Source organism: Bos grunniens, chromosome 4, assembly GCF_055505025.1.
Source record: "Bos grunniens cultivar Pamir isolate PY7600 chromosome 4, Bosgru_T2T1.0, whole genome shotgun sequence".
In the NCBI taxonomy this organism is placed as follows: Eukaryota; Metazoa; Chordata; class Mammalia; order Artiodactyla; family Bovidae; genus Bos; species Bos grunniens.
Genome location: NC_141168.1, coordinates 87,564,476 through 87,586,371, shown reverse-complemented (window position 1 = coordinate 87,586,371; position 21,896 = coordinate 87,564,476). Strand labels below are relative to the sequence as shown.

General features: G+C 36.9%; 2 protein-coding genes across 14 annotated transcripts in view; one reads left to right on the top strand and one right to left on the bottom strand.

Moving 5' to 3' along the window:
- The window catches only part of RUNDC3B (RUN domain containing 3B), a 170,356-nt gene extending 155,578 nt beyond the window's left edge, over window positions 1-14,778 (top strand). For all 7 annotated transcript variants that reach the window (XM_086397297.1, XM_086397294.1, XM_086397295.1 and 4 more), the window contains one exon: window positions 12,381-14,778. In XM_086397297.1, coding sequence (XP_086253423.1) covers window positions 12,381-12,526 — 146 coding nt within the window. In that variant the 3' untranslated portion in view covers window positions 12,527-14,778. The remainder of the gene's footprint in view (window positions 1-12,380) is intronic.
- Window positions 14,779-15,142: 364 nt separating this feature from the next.
- The window catches only part of LOC147374476 (mitochondrial glutathione transporter SLC25A40-like), a 36,925-nt gene continuing 30,171 nt past the window's right edge, over window positions 15,143-21,896 (bottom strand). For 3 of the 7 annotated variants that reach the window (XR_015162803.1, XR_015162800.1, XR_015162804.1), the window contains 3 exons: window positions 19,041-19,121; window positions 18,531-18,701; window positions 15,143-15,406 (listed from right to left, as the gene is read on the bottom strand). Coding sequence is in view for 3 of the 7 variants with exons in the window: in XM_086397314.1 (XP_086253440.1) it covers window positions 18,595-18,701; window positions 19,041-19,121 (188 nt within the window). In the remaining 4 variants the exon portion in view is untranslated. Of the gene's footprint in view, window positions 15,407-17,282; window positions 18,702-19,040; window positions 19,122-21,896 lie in introns of those variants that run through there. The other 4 variants (XM_086397314.1, XM_086397312.1, XM_086397315.1 and 1 more) reach the window with 2 other exon arrangements.

Genomic DNA, 21,896 nt, shown 5'->3' with positions numbered 1-21,896 from the left:
GGAAGACTATATTAATAATGAATATTTTTATACTATTAAAACAAATGTGAGACTTCCCTAGTGATCCAGTGATTAAGACTTTGCTCCTCCACTGCTGGGAGTGTGAAGTGCGATCCCTTGTCAGGGAACTAAGATCCTGCATGCTGTGTGGTGTGGCCAAAAATAATAATAAAGTGAAATTTGTTAAGGACAAAAATAGAAATGAGTGGAGGAGGAGGGAGGAATGAATGGGTGGCACATACAGGACTTTTAGGGCCATGAAATGGCTCCAGTGATACTAAAATGGTAGATACGTGTCATTATCCACTGTGCAGCCCATAGGGTGGTCAGTGTTACGAGTGAACCCTGATACTAACTGTGGACTCTGGGTGATGATTATGTGTTCGCGTAGGTTCCTCCGTTGTAACAATGTGCAGTCTAGTTGGGGAGGTTAATAGTGGGAGCCTGTGCACGTGAGGAGGTAGGAGGCATGTGAACAGTCTCTGTACCTTCACGCTCAGTTTCTCTGTGAACCTAATTACCCTAAAGAATACTGCATTGGTTTTAAGAATTCAAGGTAGCGCTTTGAAAAGATAAACAAAACTGATAAACCTTCAGCTAGACTCATCAAGGAAAAAAAGATGAGACCCAAATCCATAAAATCAGAAATGGAAAAGGAGAAGTTACAGCTGATACCACAGAAATGCAAAGGATCATAATAGATTACGGAAGCTAGTAAAATGGATGAGCAAGGAAAAAAATGGACAGAGTCCTCAATGTACAATCTCCCAAGGCAGAACCAGGAAGAAATAGAAAATACAAACTGATGCATTACCAGTAATAAAATCGAATCAATAATTTAAAAACTTCCAGCAAACCAAAGTCCAGGACCAGATGGCTTCACAGGTGAATTCTACCAAACATTTAGAGAAGAGTCACCACCTCTCCTTCTGAAACTATTCCAAAAAACTGCAGAGGAAGGGACACTTCTGAACTCATTCTGTGAGATCCGCATCACCCTGATAGCAAAACCAGACAAAGATATCACACAAAAAAGAAAATGACAGGCCAGCATCCCTGCTGGACGTACATACATTACAGGTAGTACTCTGATCAGAATGCAAAAGAGTCATAGAATTTGTTAATTTTTTTCTTTAAAGGGGCCTTTCACCTGGGGGTAAATAAACCATCTATTGAACAGCTCTTGGGTGAAAGAGAAATATAAGTTGAAAGTACGTATTTCTAAAAAATGCCAATGAAGACTCTGCATAGCAGACTTTGTGAGATTTACTTGTCTGTGACCAACCTAGACAGCATATTAAAAAGCAGAGACATTACTTTGTCCACAATGGTCCGTCTAGTCAAGGCTATGGTTTTTCCAGTGGTCATGTATGGATGTGAGAGTTGGACTATAAAGAAAGCTGAGCGCAGAAGAATCGATGCTTTTGAACTGTGGTGTTGGAGAAGACTCTTGAGAGTCCCTTGGACTGCAGGGAGATCCAACCAGTCCATCCTAAAGATCAGTCTTGGGTGTTCATTGGAAGGACTGATGCTGAAGCTGAAACTCCAGTACTTTGGCCACCTGATGCGAAGAGCTGACTCATTTGAAAAGACCCTGATGCTGGGAAAGATTGAGGGCAGGAGGAGAAGGGGACGACAGAGGATGAGATGGTTGGATGGCATCACTGACTCAATGGACATGGGTTTGGGTGGACTCTGGGAGTTGGTGATGGACAAGGAGGCCTGGCTTGCTGCGGTTCATGGGGTCGCAAAGAGTTGAACATGACTGAGCAACTGAACTGAAAAAGGGAAGAAAATAAATGAGTTTTCCCAGCCCCTAAAACTAGAAAAAGAACCAAAAAGTAAATAAAAAAGCACAAAGAATAAAATAATAAAGATAAAATCACAAGTTAATGAGATAGAGGATAGAAAAGATATTTACTTAATAAATCAAGAAATCTTTTTAATTAAAAGAGACCCAGATAATTCAACCATAAAGGGAGGAAAGCAAATAAAAATTAAGGGAATAAGTATAACCTGATAAATACAGTATAAAAAATAAAAAAATGATAGGTCAATACCACTTATAAAAGTTTTAAATAATGTATTCGTGAACAGAATCTAGCACCACATAAGGAAATGATACACCATGATCAGGAACATAAGATTGATTCAGTATTAGGAAATCTATTAATATGATACACCATATTAATAGATCTGAGATAGAAAAGATTTATCATCCACAGATGCCAGAATACCCTGGGCAGAATTCAACACTTGCGTGACAAACATTCAAGACAGAAGACCTAAGTAACACTTACCTTACATGAATATGTATATATGTGTGTATGTCTGTCCTAAAACCAGCATCCTAATGGGGAAATGCCGAGATACCCATTGTTTCTACCACTATTTAACATTATACTGGAGGTTTAGCCAGTGCATTTAAAGAAGAAACTTCTAGGGACATGAGAACTGGATATTAGAGTTTATAGCATGAACCTGGGAAGCACAGATAAATAACACTAATTTAGAGAATAAAAAAAAGTCTTGGAGCTTCTCTGTGGTTAAGAATCCACCTTCAGGGGACACGGGTTTGATCCCTAGTCCGGGAAGACCCCACACGCCACAGAGTAACTAAGCCCGTGTGCCACAAGTACTGCGCCCACAGCTGCAGGTTCCTGAAGCCTGCATTCCTCGAGCCTGTGTACTCTGGCTCTGTAACAGAGTAGCCCCTGCTGGCTGCAATGAGAGAAAACCTGTGTGCAGCAGCAAAGGCCCAGCACAGCCAGAAATAGAAAACTCAAAGATGAACTGCAAAGTTTAAAAAGCGAAGTCTTCTAAAGTAACAGGATATCAAATTATACAGAAATCAGTAGCCTTCACATGTGGTACAGATAACCAGTGACTCTCTTAGTAGGGAAAAAGAAAAACTTTTTAAATAGCAGAGAAGATAAAACATTTAGGCATTGTACATTTCTTGTTAAGTTTTTTCCTATCTCAGGAGAGCACTAACCATTTTTAAGAAATACAAAAGCAGACTCAAGTGAATGGAAAGAAATACTTTCGAGTTTTCTCCAAGTTAATGTAAAGTTGACACAGTCCTGCATATGCTTTTATTTTCTAATCCAGTAAATTTATCCTGGAGATATACTTAAGTAGCACAAAACTATGTATGTCCAAGGTTATTCTGTCCACTTAATACTTGTTTACATTCTGTACTTTTCCCTGAATGCTTATCACTTTGAAGAATTTCTCTAGCTACCCTCTTTTTAAAATTTAACTTTTTATTTTGAAGTAATTATAGATTCACATGCAGCTTAATATATAATACAGAGATCTCCATATACCCTTCACTCAGTTTTCCTCCTGGGCAACATCTTACAAAACTGTACAATATCACATCTATGAAATTGACAGCATAATCCCCTGATTTCACTCAGATTTACATGTACTCAGTCGTGTGTGTTTTTAGTTTATGCCATTTTACATGTGTCGGTCCATGTATACACACCACCGTTCAGACGTGGACCGTTCCTTCACATAAGGGATCCCTTATGCTGCCCTTTATAACCATACCCACCTCCCTCCCAGCCATGCCCTGCCTCTGCCCCTTCCCTAACTCACAGCAAGCACTAATCTGTTCTCTGTTACTATAATTTGTCATGAAATTATGAATAATATTGTATAATAAAATCATGAAGAGTATTAAGATAGTACATGGACTCTTTGGATTGGATTTTTTCACTCAGCATAATTCCCCTGAGATCTGTCCCAGGTGTTATGTGTCTGTTTTTTTATTGCTTTTTGAATTTTTATTTTTGCTTTTTTTATTGCTAAGAATATTCCATGGTATGGATGTGCTATATCATTTTTGTTTTGTTTTGAAACCAGTCATTGAGAGACGTTTGGGTTGGTTTACACTTGAAGACTGTAAAGCTGCTACCGTTGACTGAACATTTGTGTTCCCCTAGATTCATCTGTCGAAACCAAATGTCTAGTATGAGAATATTAGAACGTGGGCGTTGGGAGATGATTAAGTATGAGAATGGAGGCTTCATGAATGGGATTAGTGCCCTTAAAGAGAGACCCCAGAGAGCTCCTTTCCCCCTTTAGTCGTGTTAGGACAGAATGAGAAGACTACTGTATAGAAACCAGGAGACAGACCATAACCAGAGACCGAATTTGCAGTGACCTTGATCTTGGATTTCCTAGTTTCCAGAACCATGAGAAACAAATTTCTGTTGTTTATAAGCCACCCAGTTTATGGTATTTCTGGTACAGCAGCTGAAATGGACTAAGCTGCTATGAACCTTTATTTACAGGTTTTGTGTGAGCCTAAGTCCTAATTTCTCTGGGATAAATACCTAGGAGTGCAGCTGCTAGGCTGTATGGTAGTTGCATGTTTAGGTTTTTAAGAATCTGCCCAACTATTCTTCAGAGTGACTGTTCCGTTTTGTATTCCCACCAGCAATGTATGAGCAATCCATTTGTCCACATCCTTGCCACCTTTCGGTGTTGTTATGGTTTTTTATTTTAGCATTGTTATAGGTGTGCAGTACTATCTCACCATGGGTTTAATCTGCATTTCCTGATGGGCTTCCCAGGTGGCTCAGTGGTAAAGAACCTGCCTCCCAGTGAAGGAAGACTCAGGAGACATGGGTTCGATTCCTGGGTCAAGAAGATCCCCTAGAGGAGGAAATGGCAACCCACTACAGTATTCTTGCCTGGGAAATTACGTGGACAGAGGAGCCTCCTGGGCTAAAGTCCATGGGGTCACAAAGAGTCGGATACAACTGAGCCACTGAGCATGCATGATGGCAAGTGACGTTCATTTTTGTGAACTTATTTGCCATCAGTATCCTCCAGTGAAATATCTCTTCCTGTCTTAGTCTATTCTCGACTTGAATTCCTTTTTTTTTTAACTGTTGATTTTAAGAGTTCAATAGATAATTCTAAAATTGATACATGTTAGAAAACACTCAAACTTGATGGGTAGCTATACATTTTAATGCTTTCTCAACATAGATTACTCTTTCAAAAAATACTGACTCTTCAGGAAGAAAAATGTCTTGGAAGTTCAGCATTTCCTTTCCTGGCTGTTTCTTACATTGCATCACAGTAAAAATGAAAAAATTTTAATTTAAAGACTTTCATGACATCATCCCAATTTTATAATGTACTTTATACTTACTTTTCTTGTTGAATGTAAGCTGGATGGTAAGTTCATTAAAATTTCTTTTGTGCTTTACTGCACTGATTAAATTTTTATAATGAATATGTCATTTTTACAAACATAATAAATGTTTTTCCCTTCTAAAAACAAATACTGGAAATTAAATACATCAAATGTATTGTTTGAAGTGGTGAATTTAATGATAGAACTGTAAATGACCATTACTTTTACATATTTTTCACATTTTTAGATAAAAGTATTAACATCTGTATATGACAAGTCTTAAGAAATAGAGATTTGTTACTTATTAGTTGAAGAAAAGAATTATGTGCTTGTATTCTAAAATTTGATTCAAACAGAAAAACCTTTTATGCCTTTATATAGGCCCCTACATTCCTCAAGGATTTATTTTAATGAATGATATAGTAAAGAGGTATAAAATAAAAGGAAATTCTACATTCCTACTGATTATTTAAATTTTTAAAAAATTTTATAAGTTAAAATGTACCACAGTTGTTGATAGGAAGATTGAAAAGTTGTCTTTTTTTTAGGAAGCATGTATTAAGCCTTTCATATGTGACTGCTACTATGCTAACAGCTACATATTGCATCAAGTCTAACCAAAAAAAATAAAAACCCCCGAAAAAAAGAGAATGCCAACAATTAAACTATAACACATTTGTCCATATTTCTTAGCACTTTTATTTTTAAAGTTCTTTTAGACTTAAACAAAAAAACCTGTTTCATTATAATTCTTATAACATAAAATCCATCATTTTATAAAACAAAATTTTTGAACTCACCATATTAAAGCATACATTTCAATGGTATTTGGCATATTCAGCGTTGTGTAACCATCACCGCTGTCTAATTTCGGAACATGGCCATCACCTAGTCGAGAAGCCCTGCTGTACCTACTGGGGTTCAGTCCCCATTCCTCCTTCCCCTCCTCCTGCTGACTACTAACCTATCTTCTCTTTGAATTTTTCTGTTCTGAACATTTCATAAAATGAAATCATCCAAAGTGTAGCTTCTTTTGGGCCTGGTGTTTTGACTTAGCGTGTTTTCACAGTTCTTCCGCGCCGCAGCATCCATCAGTTGCTTCGTTTCCTTTTATGCTCACATAGCATTGCATTGTACGGCTGCACCACGGAGTGTGCGTTCGCCATCTGAGCATTTGGGTTGTTTCCACTTTGGGGCTTTGATGAAGGCTGCTGCCGTGAACATTCATGTACAAGTTTTTGAGTGAACTTATGTTTTTCTCTTGGGTATATAACTAAGAACAGAATTGGCTGGATCATATGTTTAACCATTTGAGGAGCTGCCAAACTTATGGTTTTTTTTTTGAACAGACGGTTGCATTTTACAGTCTCACCAGCAGGGAGGGTTTCATTTTCTCCTCACCCACACCAACACTATTTATTGTCTGTCTTTTGAAATAGCCATCTAATAGGTATGATGTGGAATTTTATGGTTTTGACATGGACTGCACTGATGCATAATAATGTTGAACATTTTTTCTTTCATGTGCTTGTTGGCCATTTGTATATCACCTTCAGAGAAATGTCTACTCAGATCCTTTGACCATTTGAAAATTGCATTGTCTTTTTATTGTTGAGTTGTGATAATTCTTTATGTTTATTTTGGATTGTAGACCCGTATCAGATAATACAAATTGCAAGTATTTTCTCCCTTTCTGAGGTGTGTGTTTTCACTTTCTTGCTAATGTTCCTTAAGTTATAAAGTTGTCGATTTTTACAAAGTCCAATTTATCTAGTTTTTCTTTGGGTTGCTTGTGTTTTTGTTTGGTGTCACATCTAAGAAAATGCTGCCTAATCCAAGGTATATGTATTAAGTATAGGTATATGTATTAAGTGTAGGTATATGTATCCAAGGTATATGTATTTTTGTATGTGGTGGGAACTAAGGTTCCAACCTCATTCTTTTTGTATGTAGTCAGTTGTCCCTGGACCATTTGTTGAAGAGACTCTTCTTTCCGTCACTGAATGGTCCTAGAACTCTTGTTGAAATCCATTACCCATACGTGTGTGTATTCATTTCTGGATTCTCAGTTCTGTTCTGATGGTCTGTGTGTCTATGATGGTGCCACATCATCCTTAGTCCAGATGACACTGCCTTAAATTACTGTAGCTTTGCAGTGAGCTTGAAATCAGGACATGTGAGTCCTACGAATTTGTTCTTTTTTAAGATTGTTTCAGTTTGGGATCCTTTGCATTTCCTATGACTTTATTTCACACATAATTTGTTCTCACTTACTCATTTTTGACCCTACTGGGTCTTGATTGCTGCGTGCAGGCTTTCTGTGGTTTGGGTGAGTGGGGGTACTGCCGAGTTGCAATGCTCGGGCTTCTCACTGCAGCGGCTTCTCTCGCTGTGGACCACGGGCTCTAGGGCGCTCAGGCTCCAGGAGTTGTGTTTCCCAAGCTCTAGAGCTCAGGCTCAGTGGTTGTGGTGCCTGGGCTCAGTCATTTCGTGGGATCTTCCTGGAGGAGGGAACCCATGTCTCCAGAATTGGCAGGCAGATGCTTTACCACTGGGGACCACCAGGGAAGCCGCCATATGAATTTTAGAATCAACTTGTCATTTCTAAAAAAAGGCAGTTAGAATTTTGATGGGGATTACATTGAATTTTTAGATCAATTAGGGAAACATTGCCATCTTAACAATATTATCTTCCAATCCATCAAAATAAGGGATGTTTTCCCATTTATTTTAACCTCAACTTTCTTACAGCACTATTTTGTAGTTGTCAGTGTACACACTTTCATACTTTTGCTTAAGTTTATTCCTAAATATTTTACTTTTTTAGATGCTATTGTAACTGGAAATGTTTAATTTTCTGATTGTTCATTGCTTTTTTTTTTTTTTGATCCAGTCAAGGATCACACAGAGCATTTAGTTTTCAATCTCTTTGGTGTCCTTTCATCTAGCAGAGCACCGAGCCCCTCCCCCCAACTTTTTCTCTCATTTGAAATTTATGTATTTTATGCACCGAGCCAATTGTTTTGTTAAATCCCTGACAATTTAGATTTCATTCTTAGTATATTCTGGTTACACATATTTGGGAAGAATCAGTCAGTTCAGTTCAGTCGCTCAGTCGTCTCCAACTCTTTGCGACCCAATGGACTGCAGCATGCCAGGCCTCCCCGTCCATCACCAACTCTGAGTTTACTCAAACTCATGTTCTTTGAGTCGGTGATGCCATCCAACCATCTCATCCTCTGTTGTCCCCTTCTCCCGCCTTCAATCTTTTCCAGCATCAGGGTCTTTTCCAGTGAGTCAGCTCTTCGCATCAGGTGGCCAAAGTATTGGAGTTTCAGCTTCAGCATCAGTCCTTCCAGTGAATATTCAGGACTGATTTCCTTTAGGATGGACTGTTTGGATCTCTTTGCAGTCCAAGGGATTCTCAAGAGTCTTCTCCAACACCACAGTTCAAAAGCATCAATTCTTCTGTGCTCAGCTTTCTTTATAGTCCAACTCTCATATCCATACATGACTACTGGAAAAACCATAGCCTTGACTAGACGGACCTTTGTTGGCAAAGTGATGTCTCTGCTTTTCAATATGCTGTCTAGGTTGGTCATAACTTTTCTTCCAGGGAGCAAGTGTCTTTTAATTTCATCGGGAAGAATATAGTATAAATAATGCAAATTTTTTAGTACACTCATTAGGAGGTCACTGACCTTTTTGCACACTGAGAGACCCTTTAAAAGACAGTTCCGTTCGACATCCCGGTAGTCTGTCACAGCTTCCTTGCTTTGTGGAAAACAAGATGTTCTGAGTTTCTTTGGTACATTTCATGCCCATACCCAGGATCAGCTGTTTCTTCAAGAAGTCCTGTTTACACTAGAAAATGATACCGGAGAACATCACCTGGGCCATAGAGGTGTCTGTTATGACTGGACTGGTCAGTGTTTCTAGCCTCTTCACTAGCAAGCTAGGAAGTTTTTTTTTTTTTTAATAGATAAATGCATTTATATTTTATTTTTTTAAATATAAATTTATTTATTTTAATTGGAGGTTAATTACTTTACAATATTGTATTGGTTTTGCCATACATCAACATGAATCCGCCACAGATGTACACATGTTCCCCATCCCGAACCCCCCTCCCACCTTCTTCCCCGTACCATCTCTCTGGGTCATCCCAGTGCACCAGCCCCAAGCAACCAGTATCATGCATCGAATTTGGACTGGCGATTCATTTCATATATGATATTATACATGTTTCAATGCTATTCTCCCAAATCATCCCACCCACTCCCTCTCCCACAGAGTCCAAAAGACTCTTCTATACATCTGTGTCTCTTTTGCTGTCTCGCATACAGGGTTATCGTTACCATCTTTCTAAATTCCATAAAAGAAAAATATACCTTAAATTTATTTTACTTTGTAATTCATACATAAAAGGTTTCCATGTACTTGATTTTGTATTTTTATATCTTTCTTATGAGGAAAATATTGGTCCCTAGTTTATAGGAACATGATTATTTGCTTTTCCTTATTATTTGTTTTAATTTCAAAGTAATATTATCTCTATTACTAAAATAGGGTAAGTAAAATAGATTAAGATTCGTTTTTAATTATCTTGTGAATATATCCTAGAGTCAGAGTACTATGCTTAAAGTTCATCTCAACTCTGCTAACTTCTACATCATAAGTAACTATCTTATTAATTATCTATTGTTCTTTAAAAACATATGCAAATTAAAATAAATTCATGTTCCTCAATATAAAAGATCACATTTATGCGCTTTGCTTTGTCCACTACATAGTATATCCTGGAAATTATAGAGGTCTTTCTCATTCTCTTTTACACCTGCATATTACTCCAGTGTGTATGTTAGACTTTTAGTCTTTGCAATTACTGTGTTATAATCTATATGTTTTAAAAATATGTGTAATCTAAGTATATACACTCAAAGAATTGAAAATAGGACTCAAACAGATACTTGGATGCCAGTGTTCACAGCAGAATTATTTTCAGTAGTTGATAGGTGGAAACAACCCAGATGTCCATACAGATGAGTGGAGTAACAAAATTTCATATATATACACACCATGGAATGTTACTGAGCCATGGAAAAGGAATACATGCCACATGCATGGGCCTTGAAAAAAAATTACATTAAGTGAAATAAGCCAGACACAAAAGGGCAAATGCTGTATGATTCCACTTTTAAGAATGACTGTAGGAAGGGCAAATTCACAGCAAGTAGGTTAGAGGTTTCCAGAGACTGAGGGGAAGGGGAGAAAGGAAAGTTACTGTTTAAAGAGGTAGGGAGTTTTTGTTTGGCATGATGAAAAGGTTTTGAAATCGTGGTTGGTGATGGTTGCACATAGTGTGAATGTGATTAATGCCACTGAATTGTACCTTTGTGTGTGTATGTAATTAGCAGTAAAGCTCTTTGAAATATTATAGGTCAATGACAAATTAGGAATTTGGGAGAAACCAGTCAAGCATTTGAGTTTCTGGAGCATTTAGCAAGAACTCTAAATGGCCTGAAATAGGTCTGTAAGCTTAGACCTTAAAAGGAGCATCTGTATCTTTTGATGATAACAAATGTTATCATCAAAATAAAGTGAAGTCGCTCAGTCGTGTCCGACTCCTGCAACCCCGTGGACTGTAGCCTACCACGCTCCTCCATCCATGGGACTTTCCAGGCAAGAGTACTGGAGTGGGTGGGGTGCCATTTCCTTCTCCAAAGGATCTTCCCAATTCAGGTATTGAACCTGGGTCTCCTGCATTGTAGGCAGATGCTTTACCATCTAAGCCACCAGGGAAGTCCTTCATCAAAACATGATAACATTTAAAACCCGAATGTAACAATTATTCTTCCATATGTTTTCCTAACAGTGTTGTATCTTCCTATATTTTATTAGTCAGTGAAACCATGAAGTGAACATAGTCATCTTTTGGTGTCTGTTCTCATTTTACAAAGGAAGGAGCAGGCTCAGAGAAGATGCCTTTCCCCAGGTCACACGGCTGTAAAGAACACAGGCATTGTTTCATGTCCCAGCAGAGTTCTTACTGAATCATTCATTACGTAATTATGTAACGTTGGTCTCCTGTGTGCTAGCACTGGGAATATGACGACGACCACAAAAAACTCCATGTCCTTTCTCAGTCTGTGATTTTTTAATGAAGGAGAGTGCCCCACAATGATCATATAGCATGACAGTGAAGGCACTGCAGAGGGGCTGTTTGAAACAATGCATGATATTGAGAAACCTCTGACATCTGGGTCAGTTTACATTTCTGTAACCAGGTGAGTAAAGCCTAAGCTTTCCATCTTCTCTGGAAAACTGATTTTCACCTTACTAGCCTTTCACAGCCTTAGGCCAGCCTCTTAGAGCAGGCGTGTGCACAGTGGGGGTTGAAACTTGTTCTGCCCGGGAAAGAACATGTTTTCCCCAGGCATGGACACAGAGCTCTGCCACTCCTCCTTCAGGGACCAACTGACTTCTAGCAGGTATTCCTGGTGCAGAGTAGGTGCTGAATAAGTTTATTCAGTTATTCAGTCAGTGGACAAAGGTTCCCTAGGTCCAGCCTCCAACTGAACTGAAGCAGTTCTGCTGCTTCTGCATCACTTTACCCACATACGGACTTCCTGTATTTCTGTCACCTGGGCACTTGTATTGTTGCTATAGTTTTTTGTTATTCTTTACTAATTGAATATGACCATGCTGCTGCTGCTGCTGCTAAGTCGCTTCAGTCGTGTCCGACTCTGTGGGACCCCATAGACGGCAGCCCATCAGGCTCCCCTGTCCCTGGGATTCTCCAGGCAAGAACACTGGAGTGGGTCGCCATTTCCTTCTCCAATGCATGAAAGTGAAAAGTGAAAGTGAAGTCGCTCAGTCGTGTCCGACTCTTAGCGACTCTATGGACTGCAGCCCACCAGGCTCCTCCGTCCATGGGATTTTCCAGGCAAGAGTACATATTCTCCCCCAAAAAGGTAAATTCCATTTTTGTCCCAGAATATCTCAAGCTTCCATACCTAGAACCTTAAAAGAAGCACAAATAATCCCACTGTAATGTTTCTATAAGGGGCAGCACTGAAACTACGGGAAGATCAAACGTCAACATACAGATGTTTGATTTTACACTGTTTCATACAGTATGTAAAGTTTAATGGTTTTAGGATCTTACTAGTATCAAGCTTCAAGAGCAATTAAATATTTGTTATCTTATCCTGATTTTCAGGTAAAGAAGATACTCCCTCATTACTTGGCCTCTGTGGGTCTCTAACGTCAGTGGCAAGTTACAAATCTCTAACAAGCCTAAAATCGAATGACTACCTTGCAAGTCCTACAACAGAGATGACAAGTCCAGGTCTGACTCCATCCTGAAAAATTGTATGTAAAAGCCAGAAGTTTTTATGTTGCAAATATTCCATATACGTAAGTTTGACTGCTGGGAAAATCTTTGGAGTTTTATATTGTTCTGGGACATGTCTGGAATTCTGTTGCTTGTATTAGAGAATTCAGTCCACTCCATGTAAACTTCTGGGTGAAAAAAAAAAGCTGCCATTTTTCATTTTAAAATGATTATATTTGTCACTGAAGTTTAAAAATAGGCTTAAAAAACTTTCAGATATCCTCTAATAATCCATTGCAAATTGTACATATTTATTATTCAGCTGATTTTCATATATTTAAATGTATTATAGTTGCCAGAGACTGAGTTCAAGGTTTTATTCTAGATATTTAAGTATTTTCTTTTGCTCTCTTATTCAATGATTACATTTTCTAAAAATGACTTATTTCATATTTCATGAACTCCTTCCCAGGTTCTGATGTTTAAATGCCTTGTCTTTGAAGTGAGGAGAAAGGTTCTCAGCTGCAGTTTCACAGCAATTTATTCAGTTTGTCTGTAACAGTTACCATTTAGCATCAACCTAACATTCCATTCAGCATTTTATAAATTTTGTAGGACATACCTTTAGGTAGTTACTAAATTTGTTCGGGTCACAAGGAAAATATTTTACAGTATTTTAGGCCATTTAGGTAAAATGAGTAACATTTTGTTTTCCAAAATTTCCTTTAAAGTTTACCAATTCTAAAATTGATCACATTTATGTCCCATAAATTGGAAAAACTTAAAAATGTAGAACAGATGTTGAAACAATTTTATCAGGAAAGATTTCAAGTTCATTTAAGGATTTGAGAAGTTTTAAAATAAGGATCAGTAGGCTCATCACCATACTGAACAGCATGTCTGACACCCAGTGCTGTTTTTCTCTCGTGTGCAGGAATGAATTGTGTCCTACGTGCTTTAACAGCCATAATCTCATTTTAAAACTGACCTTAAAAATTACTAGTTAAAAATTAGTTTTCTTAAAAATCTCTGAGCTGTCTTTTAAATTTTTGCAAATTTTGAAACAATTGTACATTTGGCCCCCCCAGATTCCACCGTATTGAAAAAGGAAATGTATGAAGTACATTTTCTAGAGTTAGATGAGGAAAACATGGTCAGTTGTGCCAAAGATGTTTTATACCTTGTTTACATGAAGAGGCTACTACAATACTTATCCGGGACTTTGTATGCTATTTTTTATTTGTTAATAAAACAGTACATTCAAACTTAGTAACTTTGACTATTGAAAGAACATTCCTCCTAAAATATTGAGAGAAAAGCAGCACTTACCACAGTCATTCTTTGTATTAGAAATGTGGGAGTGTGGTGGTTCTCTGCAATACTTGACTCTCATTATTCGGAATTTAAGATAATAAACAGTAACAAGGCTAGTCGTGTGTTAAGACAGTTCAAACAATGTCATTTCCGGGACAAAGAAGCCCTTAAGTTATTTAAATGTATCAGAACATACTCAGAGCTTTCTTCCTTTAGCTTAAGTCTTTGGTACTTGTAGTAATGCAAATATTCTTGAGAAATGGTACCATCAATCTAGTCTTAATTCTGTATACCTTATTGTGAATGATGTATCTACAGCAATTTGTAATTCTGCATGGGGAATGGAAGGAAGGTTAAAACAAGGTTACTGGAAACCTTGGGAGGAGCGAATGAGAGACGATTAAGGGTGGGGTGGGGGGACCTTTGAAAATTTTAGGCTTTTGGCCTTAAGCACTGTTGCTGCTGCTTTCCTAACAACAGTCAGACTATTTCAATGCTTTCATTCATGGTCCACTCTCAAACGACATTATCCTTTAGTAATTTAAGAAAATCATTGTTACATTTTCCATACATTTTTATAATATAGAAAGGAAATACAGGATTCCGTAATTGATCAGAATTTTCGGATTTGTTCTAATGTGTACCGAATCTTGTGCATCTTACCACGCTGCTGAACGCAGACTGAAACACGACATCTGAGGACAGTGACTTTCCCTCCTTTCTTGGAGCTCTTGGTATAAACTTGATCTGCTAATGTGACTTCAGGTTTCTACACAGTTCATTTCCCGCTAGTTATAGAGATAGTTTGTTAGTGTTTGCATGAGGTGTGTCTCGATCTTCAGCAGTGTTCATTGTTCACACACCCTCCCCTAAACAGAATGCTGAGCTACATGCTACTATTTCCATGTGTATTTCGTTGCCTTGATGTACGATACTTGTTGCATGTGTATTAAACATTTTGTACCATGAAGTAGTAGTCTTATTTTTTTTTGACAAATGTTATTTGATTCAAGGTATACACTGAATTTTTGTTTCGACAAATTTGGTGAGTGTATATTAACACCTCAAATACTAATATGAAAATTATTTTGGAGAAATCTTCATTTTGTTTCAAATTTTTATTTTCTAAAAAATGACATAATATGCTTTAAAATTGACAACATTCACTCACTGACATGTAAAATGGACCCACCACCATCCTCTCAGCACCTATGTGATGGCACCAGTATAAAGTCAACATTACATAAAATTTTAAGTCCTGAAGCGGTAAGTACCAAATGCAAACTACTATTAACTGTGACTGACAGGAACCTTAAACATCCAAGTAGACTAAGTTGGTTTTAAGTCATCTTTATTAGATGTACATACAAGTTTTCAAGTGGTTAAAAATGTTTCTCAAATTTACAACTTACGTAAATTCTTTGTTAAATTTCCCACTGTCGGTTACAGTTTCTGGTTTTGATAAGCTCATACACTGGATTACTCTGGAAACGTCACATGACTGCTTTGACCATCAGGGCTCTTAATTTCTTTTATCTGGTCCACTTTGCTCTTTAGTAAGCAAAGCAACTTCTATTTTGCTTTAGCTTTTTCCTCCACTGAAAGGAAGGGGAAGATAAAATTATACCAATGGCATGGTGGTACCTTTTAAAAATATACTTTAGTATAAACCAAAACTTTTGTTTTTAAATAGGTCACCTGATCATAAGTCCCATTTTTCATCCTGCCAGTCATTTTTCTAAAACCAGCTTCACGGTACAACGCTTGGTCTTAATACGTGACACATTTTGGTGTTTTCTGTTTTATTCTAGGCTAACCTATGCTATCCTATTTTCTTTCAGTTAAAAAAAAATAGGTCTTGAGAGAAAAACAAAACACAACTCTGTAACTTTTCAGAACTGGGCCCAAAATACTTCCTAGGTTTTCTCTTGCCTTCTTATTGCTCGTTGGCAGACCAGGCCCCCTGGACTCCTTTCCCATCTGATCTACCAGGGGGCATGTACACTCTGCTCAAGCCGCTGGTGCTAAGTACCACTGCCTGCCTGAAGACTCCCAGCCTCCAGGTATGTTGCCTTGGACTGCCTGTCCTAAGAACCATTTCCCGACCAGCCTCTGCACCCCACGCTGGGGAGAATTCTTCAGCTTTCCCATTACTTCTTTTATTTCTAACAATCACAGCTGAAACCTTAAGACCAGTGAGAGTAGCTGCAATGTCTTACCTCCAGTGCTTTTTATACTGCCTACCACATCAAAGGACTCATCTCAGTAAGTGTTGAGTGATGGATTAAAACATAATAACAGTAATTTACTTTTAAAAGTTCATTTTGGACAAAAGTTAAAAAGTAATACACTAAGCTTTCCCATATCCCTGGAATTTATGCCCCAGGGAATAAAAAGGCTAGAATTAAAGGAGTCAAATGTGGCTAAATAAACATAGTAATTGATTAGTTTTCCTAGAAATAACTTTATTTTTGAAAAGAATTATGGAATTATATGAAAGGCAGCAAGCATGTAATACTTGAATAAGACATGTTTCTTAAAAAACTTACACATAAGAAATTAAATGTGTATGTTAGAAATTTTAACATTAACAGAATGCATTTAGAAACATTACCAAGAATACAAATTGTAGCCAAACCGTTTTTGGTTCCTACTAGTAATGCTTTTTTACCACTTAGGTATAGACAAAGCCTAAATTCAGACTTCTTTTCTTTCAGATACTTTGCATGTAATGTATGTTACAAAAACTACAGGGAATTAGGTTTATTTAAGTTCTTTTAGTTATAAAATCGGAGAAGGCAACAGCACCCCACTCCAGTACTCTTGCTTGGAAAATCCCATGGACAGAGGAGGTGGTGGGCTGCAGTCCATGGGGTCACTAAGAGTAGGACACGACTGAGCGACTTCACTTTCAACTTCCGTGCATTGGAGAAGGAAATGGCAACCCACTCCAGTGTTCTTGCCTGGAGAATCCCAGGGACGGGGGAGCCTGACGGGCTGCCGTCATGGGGTCGCACAGAGTCGGACACGACTGAAGCGACTTAGCAGCAGCAGCAGCAGTTATAAGAATTTTCCACAATGCAGTCAATAGTGGGGCAAGGAGAGGATGAAAGTTTCCCTTCTGTTTGTTTATAAGTGACATTAACTTGAAATACATAACTGTTTTTTGAGACTGTTGTTAAAAACCTAAATTTTTTCTGCCTTTTTCTGCCAGTTACCCAAAAGAAGCACAGCAGAACAAAGGTAAATTTAAATTGAATACTGTTAAATTCAGTGTTCAAGATAAACTTCCACGTGTGTTTTATATATATGTTGATAGTATAGCATTAACATAATTTCATATGAAAGTATTTAGCTAGAAGCACAGTGGTAGCTTTAAGAAAGCACAAAATATTGCAATGAAAATTATTTTTATGGATATATATGTTGAAAACTTAAGGTAAATCAACACAGGATAAAATAAACACAAAAAGCTTAAATACAAACCCTATATAGTTTATTTCAGGTGAAACATTAAATAGTTTTCTACTATATTAGAAAATACATTAATTCCTACCAACACTAGAGATTTGTCACTTAAATATATATTACTCCATTTTAGGGAAAAAATGTTTCACATTTTCATAAAATACAGATAGACTGCAATAAAGTGCTTTTTCTTAAGAGTATACAGATCCTGAGAAAAACAAAAATATTTAAAAATATTGTTTGTCTTGAAATCATATTCTTTTTCATTCTTACATTCATAAACTAAACTTCTTAGGCATTAGCCTCCAGTGACCAAAAGCTCTTTCTTCAAGGAAACTAGCTGGGTAGTTCCTGGTCTAGCACACTTGTGTGAGATGTGTAAAGTCAAGGGACATCTTGAACATACTCTGTCTCAGTGATGTTAGAACAAGCGAACAGACGTGACCTAGAGAACTTCACAAACGGTAATACCTGATGGCAAGACAGCTGAAACCAGAGGCCTTTCTTGTGCTGAAACAGCCTTCTCACTGCCTGAATGCAATGTGCTTTTCCACTGCACACCCAAGTTTGAAGTGAACATTGAATACGGTCAGTGAACGCTCTCTCTCACAGAAACAGTAGATAATACGGGGTCTTTAGACATCAAAAATAGCAGCATCAATATCACACAAGTTATATTTTTGGTTCATGAATGTAAGATAGCCATACCTCAGATCAGAGAAATCTTAATACACATGAGGCCTTAAAATAGTAACAGGGCGGGATAGCAGGGGAAACACCCAAATACATATGAATTAAAGAAAATAACTGATAGGCAATATTTGGTAAATGATGTGAATAATAATATTTAAAGACTGTTTTCCGTTATCTACTTTGTTGAAACACTTAAGTATCTACGTCCATGATTTAAACGTGTATAAAAGACTTGGGAATTCTTTTAGACTCTGTACATCATTCAGCACACAACTGCAAAAATGTTTGACGACTCTGACACTCCCAACAGGATGAAGTTACACAGAAATCTGTACCAAACTCTGAGATTATTGCTTTCAGTGTAGAATAATTTTTCTCTTCTTTACAAGAATGCTCAATGGTTATGACTTCTGGAATATCTAATTCTCAAAAATTAGGATAAAAATTTGAAATTAGAATGATTAAATGCAAAGTAGAGATTTACTATTTGTTTAAATTATAGATAAGAATGATAGAAAACCACTGTAAGATAATAGCAAAAAAAGTGAAAAAAGCTCTTGCCTAAGAGTCTCCTCTTATTATTTGGTCATGGCTGTTATTTCAGGTTGAAACAACATGTCTAGTATCACTGTCTTTGAGCATTTTGTTTCTGGAAAACAGACTTCCCAAATTCATATGTACTGATCATAACAGCACAAGCAGGAGCAATTTTAATTAAACGAGGAATCAGTCCTAAAAAGGGAAGAGAAAAGTTCAGACTAAATTTTACCATACATTTTAAAATGTAATTTATTTGGTTTCATTCTGACAGTTATCAAATTAAGTAAAGTAACATATAAAACACTGTCCCATAACTGGTGTCAAAGAACAAGCCCAACTGTTCACTCCTCACTTTGATTCCAAATTACTTCAAAAGCAACTGGTATTTAAAATTTTTAAACTTACAGCAAAGATATTTAGGAGGAAATAGTAAATGAGGAATATTTTCAAAAATTTTCTGCTGAAAGGCAATTAATTTAAAAGGAAAAGTAAACATTTTAGTCAACAGTTTGGTAAAGGAAATATTTTTACCTGTAAATAATCCAGAAAATCCATTCTTAGCAACAGTGTTCTTCATTATAGTCCAGGTTGACATTTGCAAAGGCATAGAAACTAAATGTTAAAGAAACGATGCTATTATAAATTACCACTTAATTTCTAATATAGATAAATACACATAAGAGTGTTTATGGGCTTTGGGATATATTGTTTCATTATAATAAGAACAGATCTGTTTACATAAAGAACTATTTTAAATCTTATTTTTAATAGTTGGATTCATTAAAAAAGAAATTTTGAAGGCACTTTTAAGGTATATAGGACCACATGCAATCAAGGAGGAATATACAGAAAGCCTCTCCTGAATTGATGTTTAAGCTTGGTGATGTGTGTCCTTTATACTTTTTTCTGTATCTTAAAGATCTTTCATAATGGAAAAATGTTAAAGATGTACAGGAATTTTCATGGGGTTCCCCAAGTGAAGCCATGATAACCATTTTTCATTGTACTTTTAGTGCATACATTAAAAAAACTTTTTTCCCCAAAGAGAAGCTTTAAGGAAAAATAGCTTATTCTCCCTAGGGAGGCTCCACCTTACTCGACTCTTTCTGAATAGATGTGCTAGCCTTGAAATAAATCCGTCCTGTCTCCTCTGAAGGGAACAGTTTTCCTGTAACTAACAGTAACATCTCACTTATTTGCAACTGCTCAAGGGTCTGGAACACAGTAAAGAAACAGATTTATACATCTTTTGAAAACAGCAAAAATAGATGTTACTCAGATTCAAACATAAACCTCATGAATGTGCTGTACATACACAAAGTTCACTTACCTTCATTGTACACAGTGATTCTAAGCAGCTGGCTTACCCCCAGACTACAGACGCTAAAGGTGAAAAAAAATCTGCTAAAAGGTGGGCATCCTACCACTGTGACAGCTGAGGATTTCAGTCTTCCCAGACCAGTGCGTGCTAGGCAGACACTCCTAAGGGTCTCACTGGCTTCTGAGAGCTGCGCTATGAAACTACAGTAATCAGTGTGTACAGTGAGGACTACTCGAGTCATTAGGGTTAAAGTACATTTCAGTACGTATGCCTAGGGAAAAAGGGAAAATTAGGGAAAGGCATCATTCAGTAACAGCTCTGTAGAATCTGCAACTTAATGAAGAGGGGCTTATTATCTCAAAATGTCTTCTATATAATATCAGATTCTCTATGAAGATAAATGAGGCCTTGTCATTTAAGAAGCTAAACTATCTATATAAATAGTGTAAGTATAACTACAGTAATTAGAGCAACCAAACAGAAAGGATACATTTTTAAACCAAGAACAAAGTATTTATGACTGAAATTTAACTCTCTAAAAACAGTCAGTGACAAAAGCTTTATACTACAAGTTGACAACTTATGCTCCTTGTTTAAATGTTTTCAACTTTGGAAACAACTAGTAAAGAAAGGAGGCTAAGTAGCTGGGTATTTCTAATCTTACGGAGCTCAAGTTTCAAACTGGTCTCTATTTTAATAGTAGGGTGAGATGAATGTAAAAGACGACGAACAAGAAGACTTCTCAACTGGAGGGAAGCAGAGCCCTGCCTAAAGATCCAATGTCCCAGAGCTCTTTCTACAGGGGAAAAGCAACTTCATACACTGCAAGGAAACACTGTGTGGTTATTAATATTTCAAGCACAGACAACAATAAACACTCCTCTACTGACCATCCAAATGATCAAATCCTAACAATTTTATGTTTTAGCAACAAAGCCCTATTTCCAGTGGGCTTGCTACACTTTCTGTAATAATAACAGAATGAATCTAGTAGAAGCAACTAATAGTACTTTTTTATAAATACGGACCATTGTTAAATTCTTTATTGTGGTTTTTCAGTATTGCTTCTGTTTTATGTTTTGGTGTTTTGGCCAGGAGGCATGTGGGATCTTAGCTCCCCAACCAGGGATCAAACCTGCACCTTCTGCATTAAAGGGGAAGGCCCCAGGACAGTTTTGTTCTAGAAGAAATTACAGGTTATAAAGAAGTAGATGGGATAACAGGCAGGGGGGAAAAAACACATCAAAAGAGAAGCTAAAAAAATAGAAAAGAAAAAAGAATATGTATATGCATACTAATATAGTCTTTAAATTTTCTTAAATTTTTTGTTTAGGTTTAGAAGTTTTTATGGGTACTCCATTCTAACAATACATTAGTTTGAGTTAAGTAGAGAGGAAGGCAGCCAAGGGGCAGGGGGAATCTTGTCTTCCGTACCTTAGATATTCCTAACTATCTAGAAAGAAAATATTTTTCATGGCACCTTAGACACATTTTAAATTAATTAAACTTACTTTTCTGGCTTTCATATATCCAAAGTTGGGTCTGCTTTTGTGTTTTTACCACATCAAATGGCAAAGTTACAACAGCCGCAAACTAACAATAAAATTGATTAAATTTTCCCAAAGTATTTTATACTCTAATTAGTATATTACTTAATAAAATCATAACTGAAACATAAAGTAAAACCAGAGATGTTTAAAGAGAAGCTCCTATTGAAGAGAACAGATAAAGTCTTATGTATTCCTCCCAAAGTTCAGGACTAAGAGAACAGTCCCCCTATATTCCTGAGGTCACACTACACTAGCTGGCAGTCAGAATTCCAACCAGACCTCTGACTGCAAAACCAGTATTCACAATTTCTGATGCTCCTGTGTGTTCCATTATTCCTTTACTACAGATGAAGGTATAATGTGTATTTTAAAGCAGAAATTAAAGTACCTAGTAATTAGCATTTAAAATTTTCCAAATGTTTTTAAAATTGTTAAAAAAAATTAAAGGAAATGGACATTTGAACTTTTAGTGCTACATATGTTTTCTTTATGGGTTTCAAATGTAGTTCACAAATC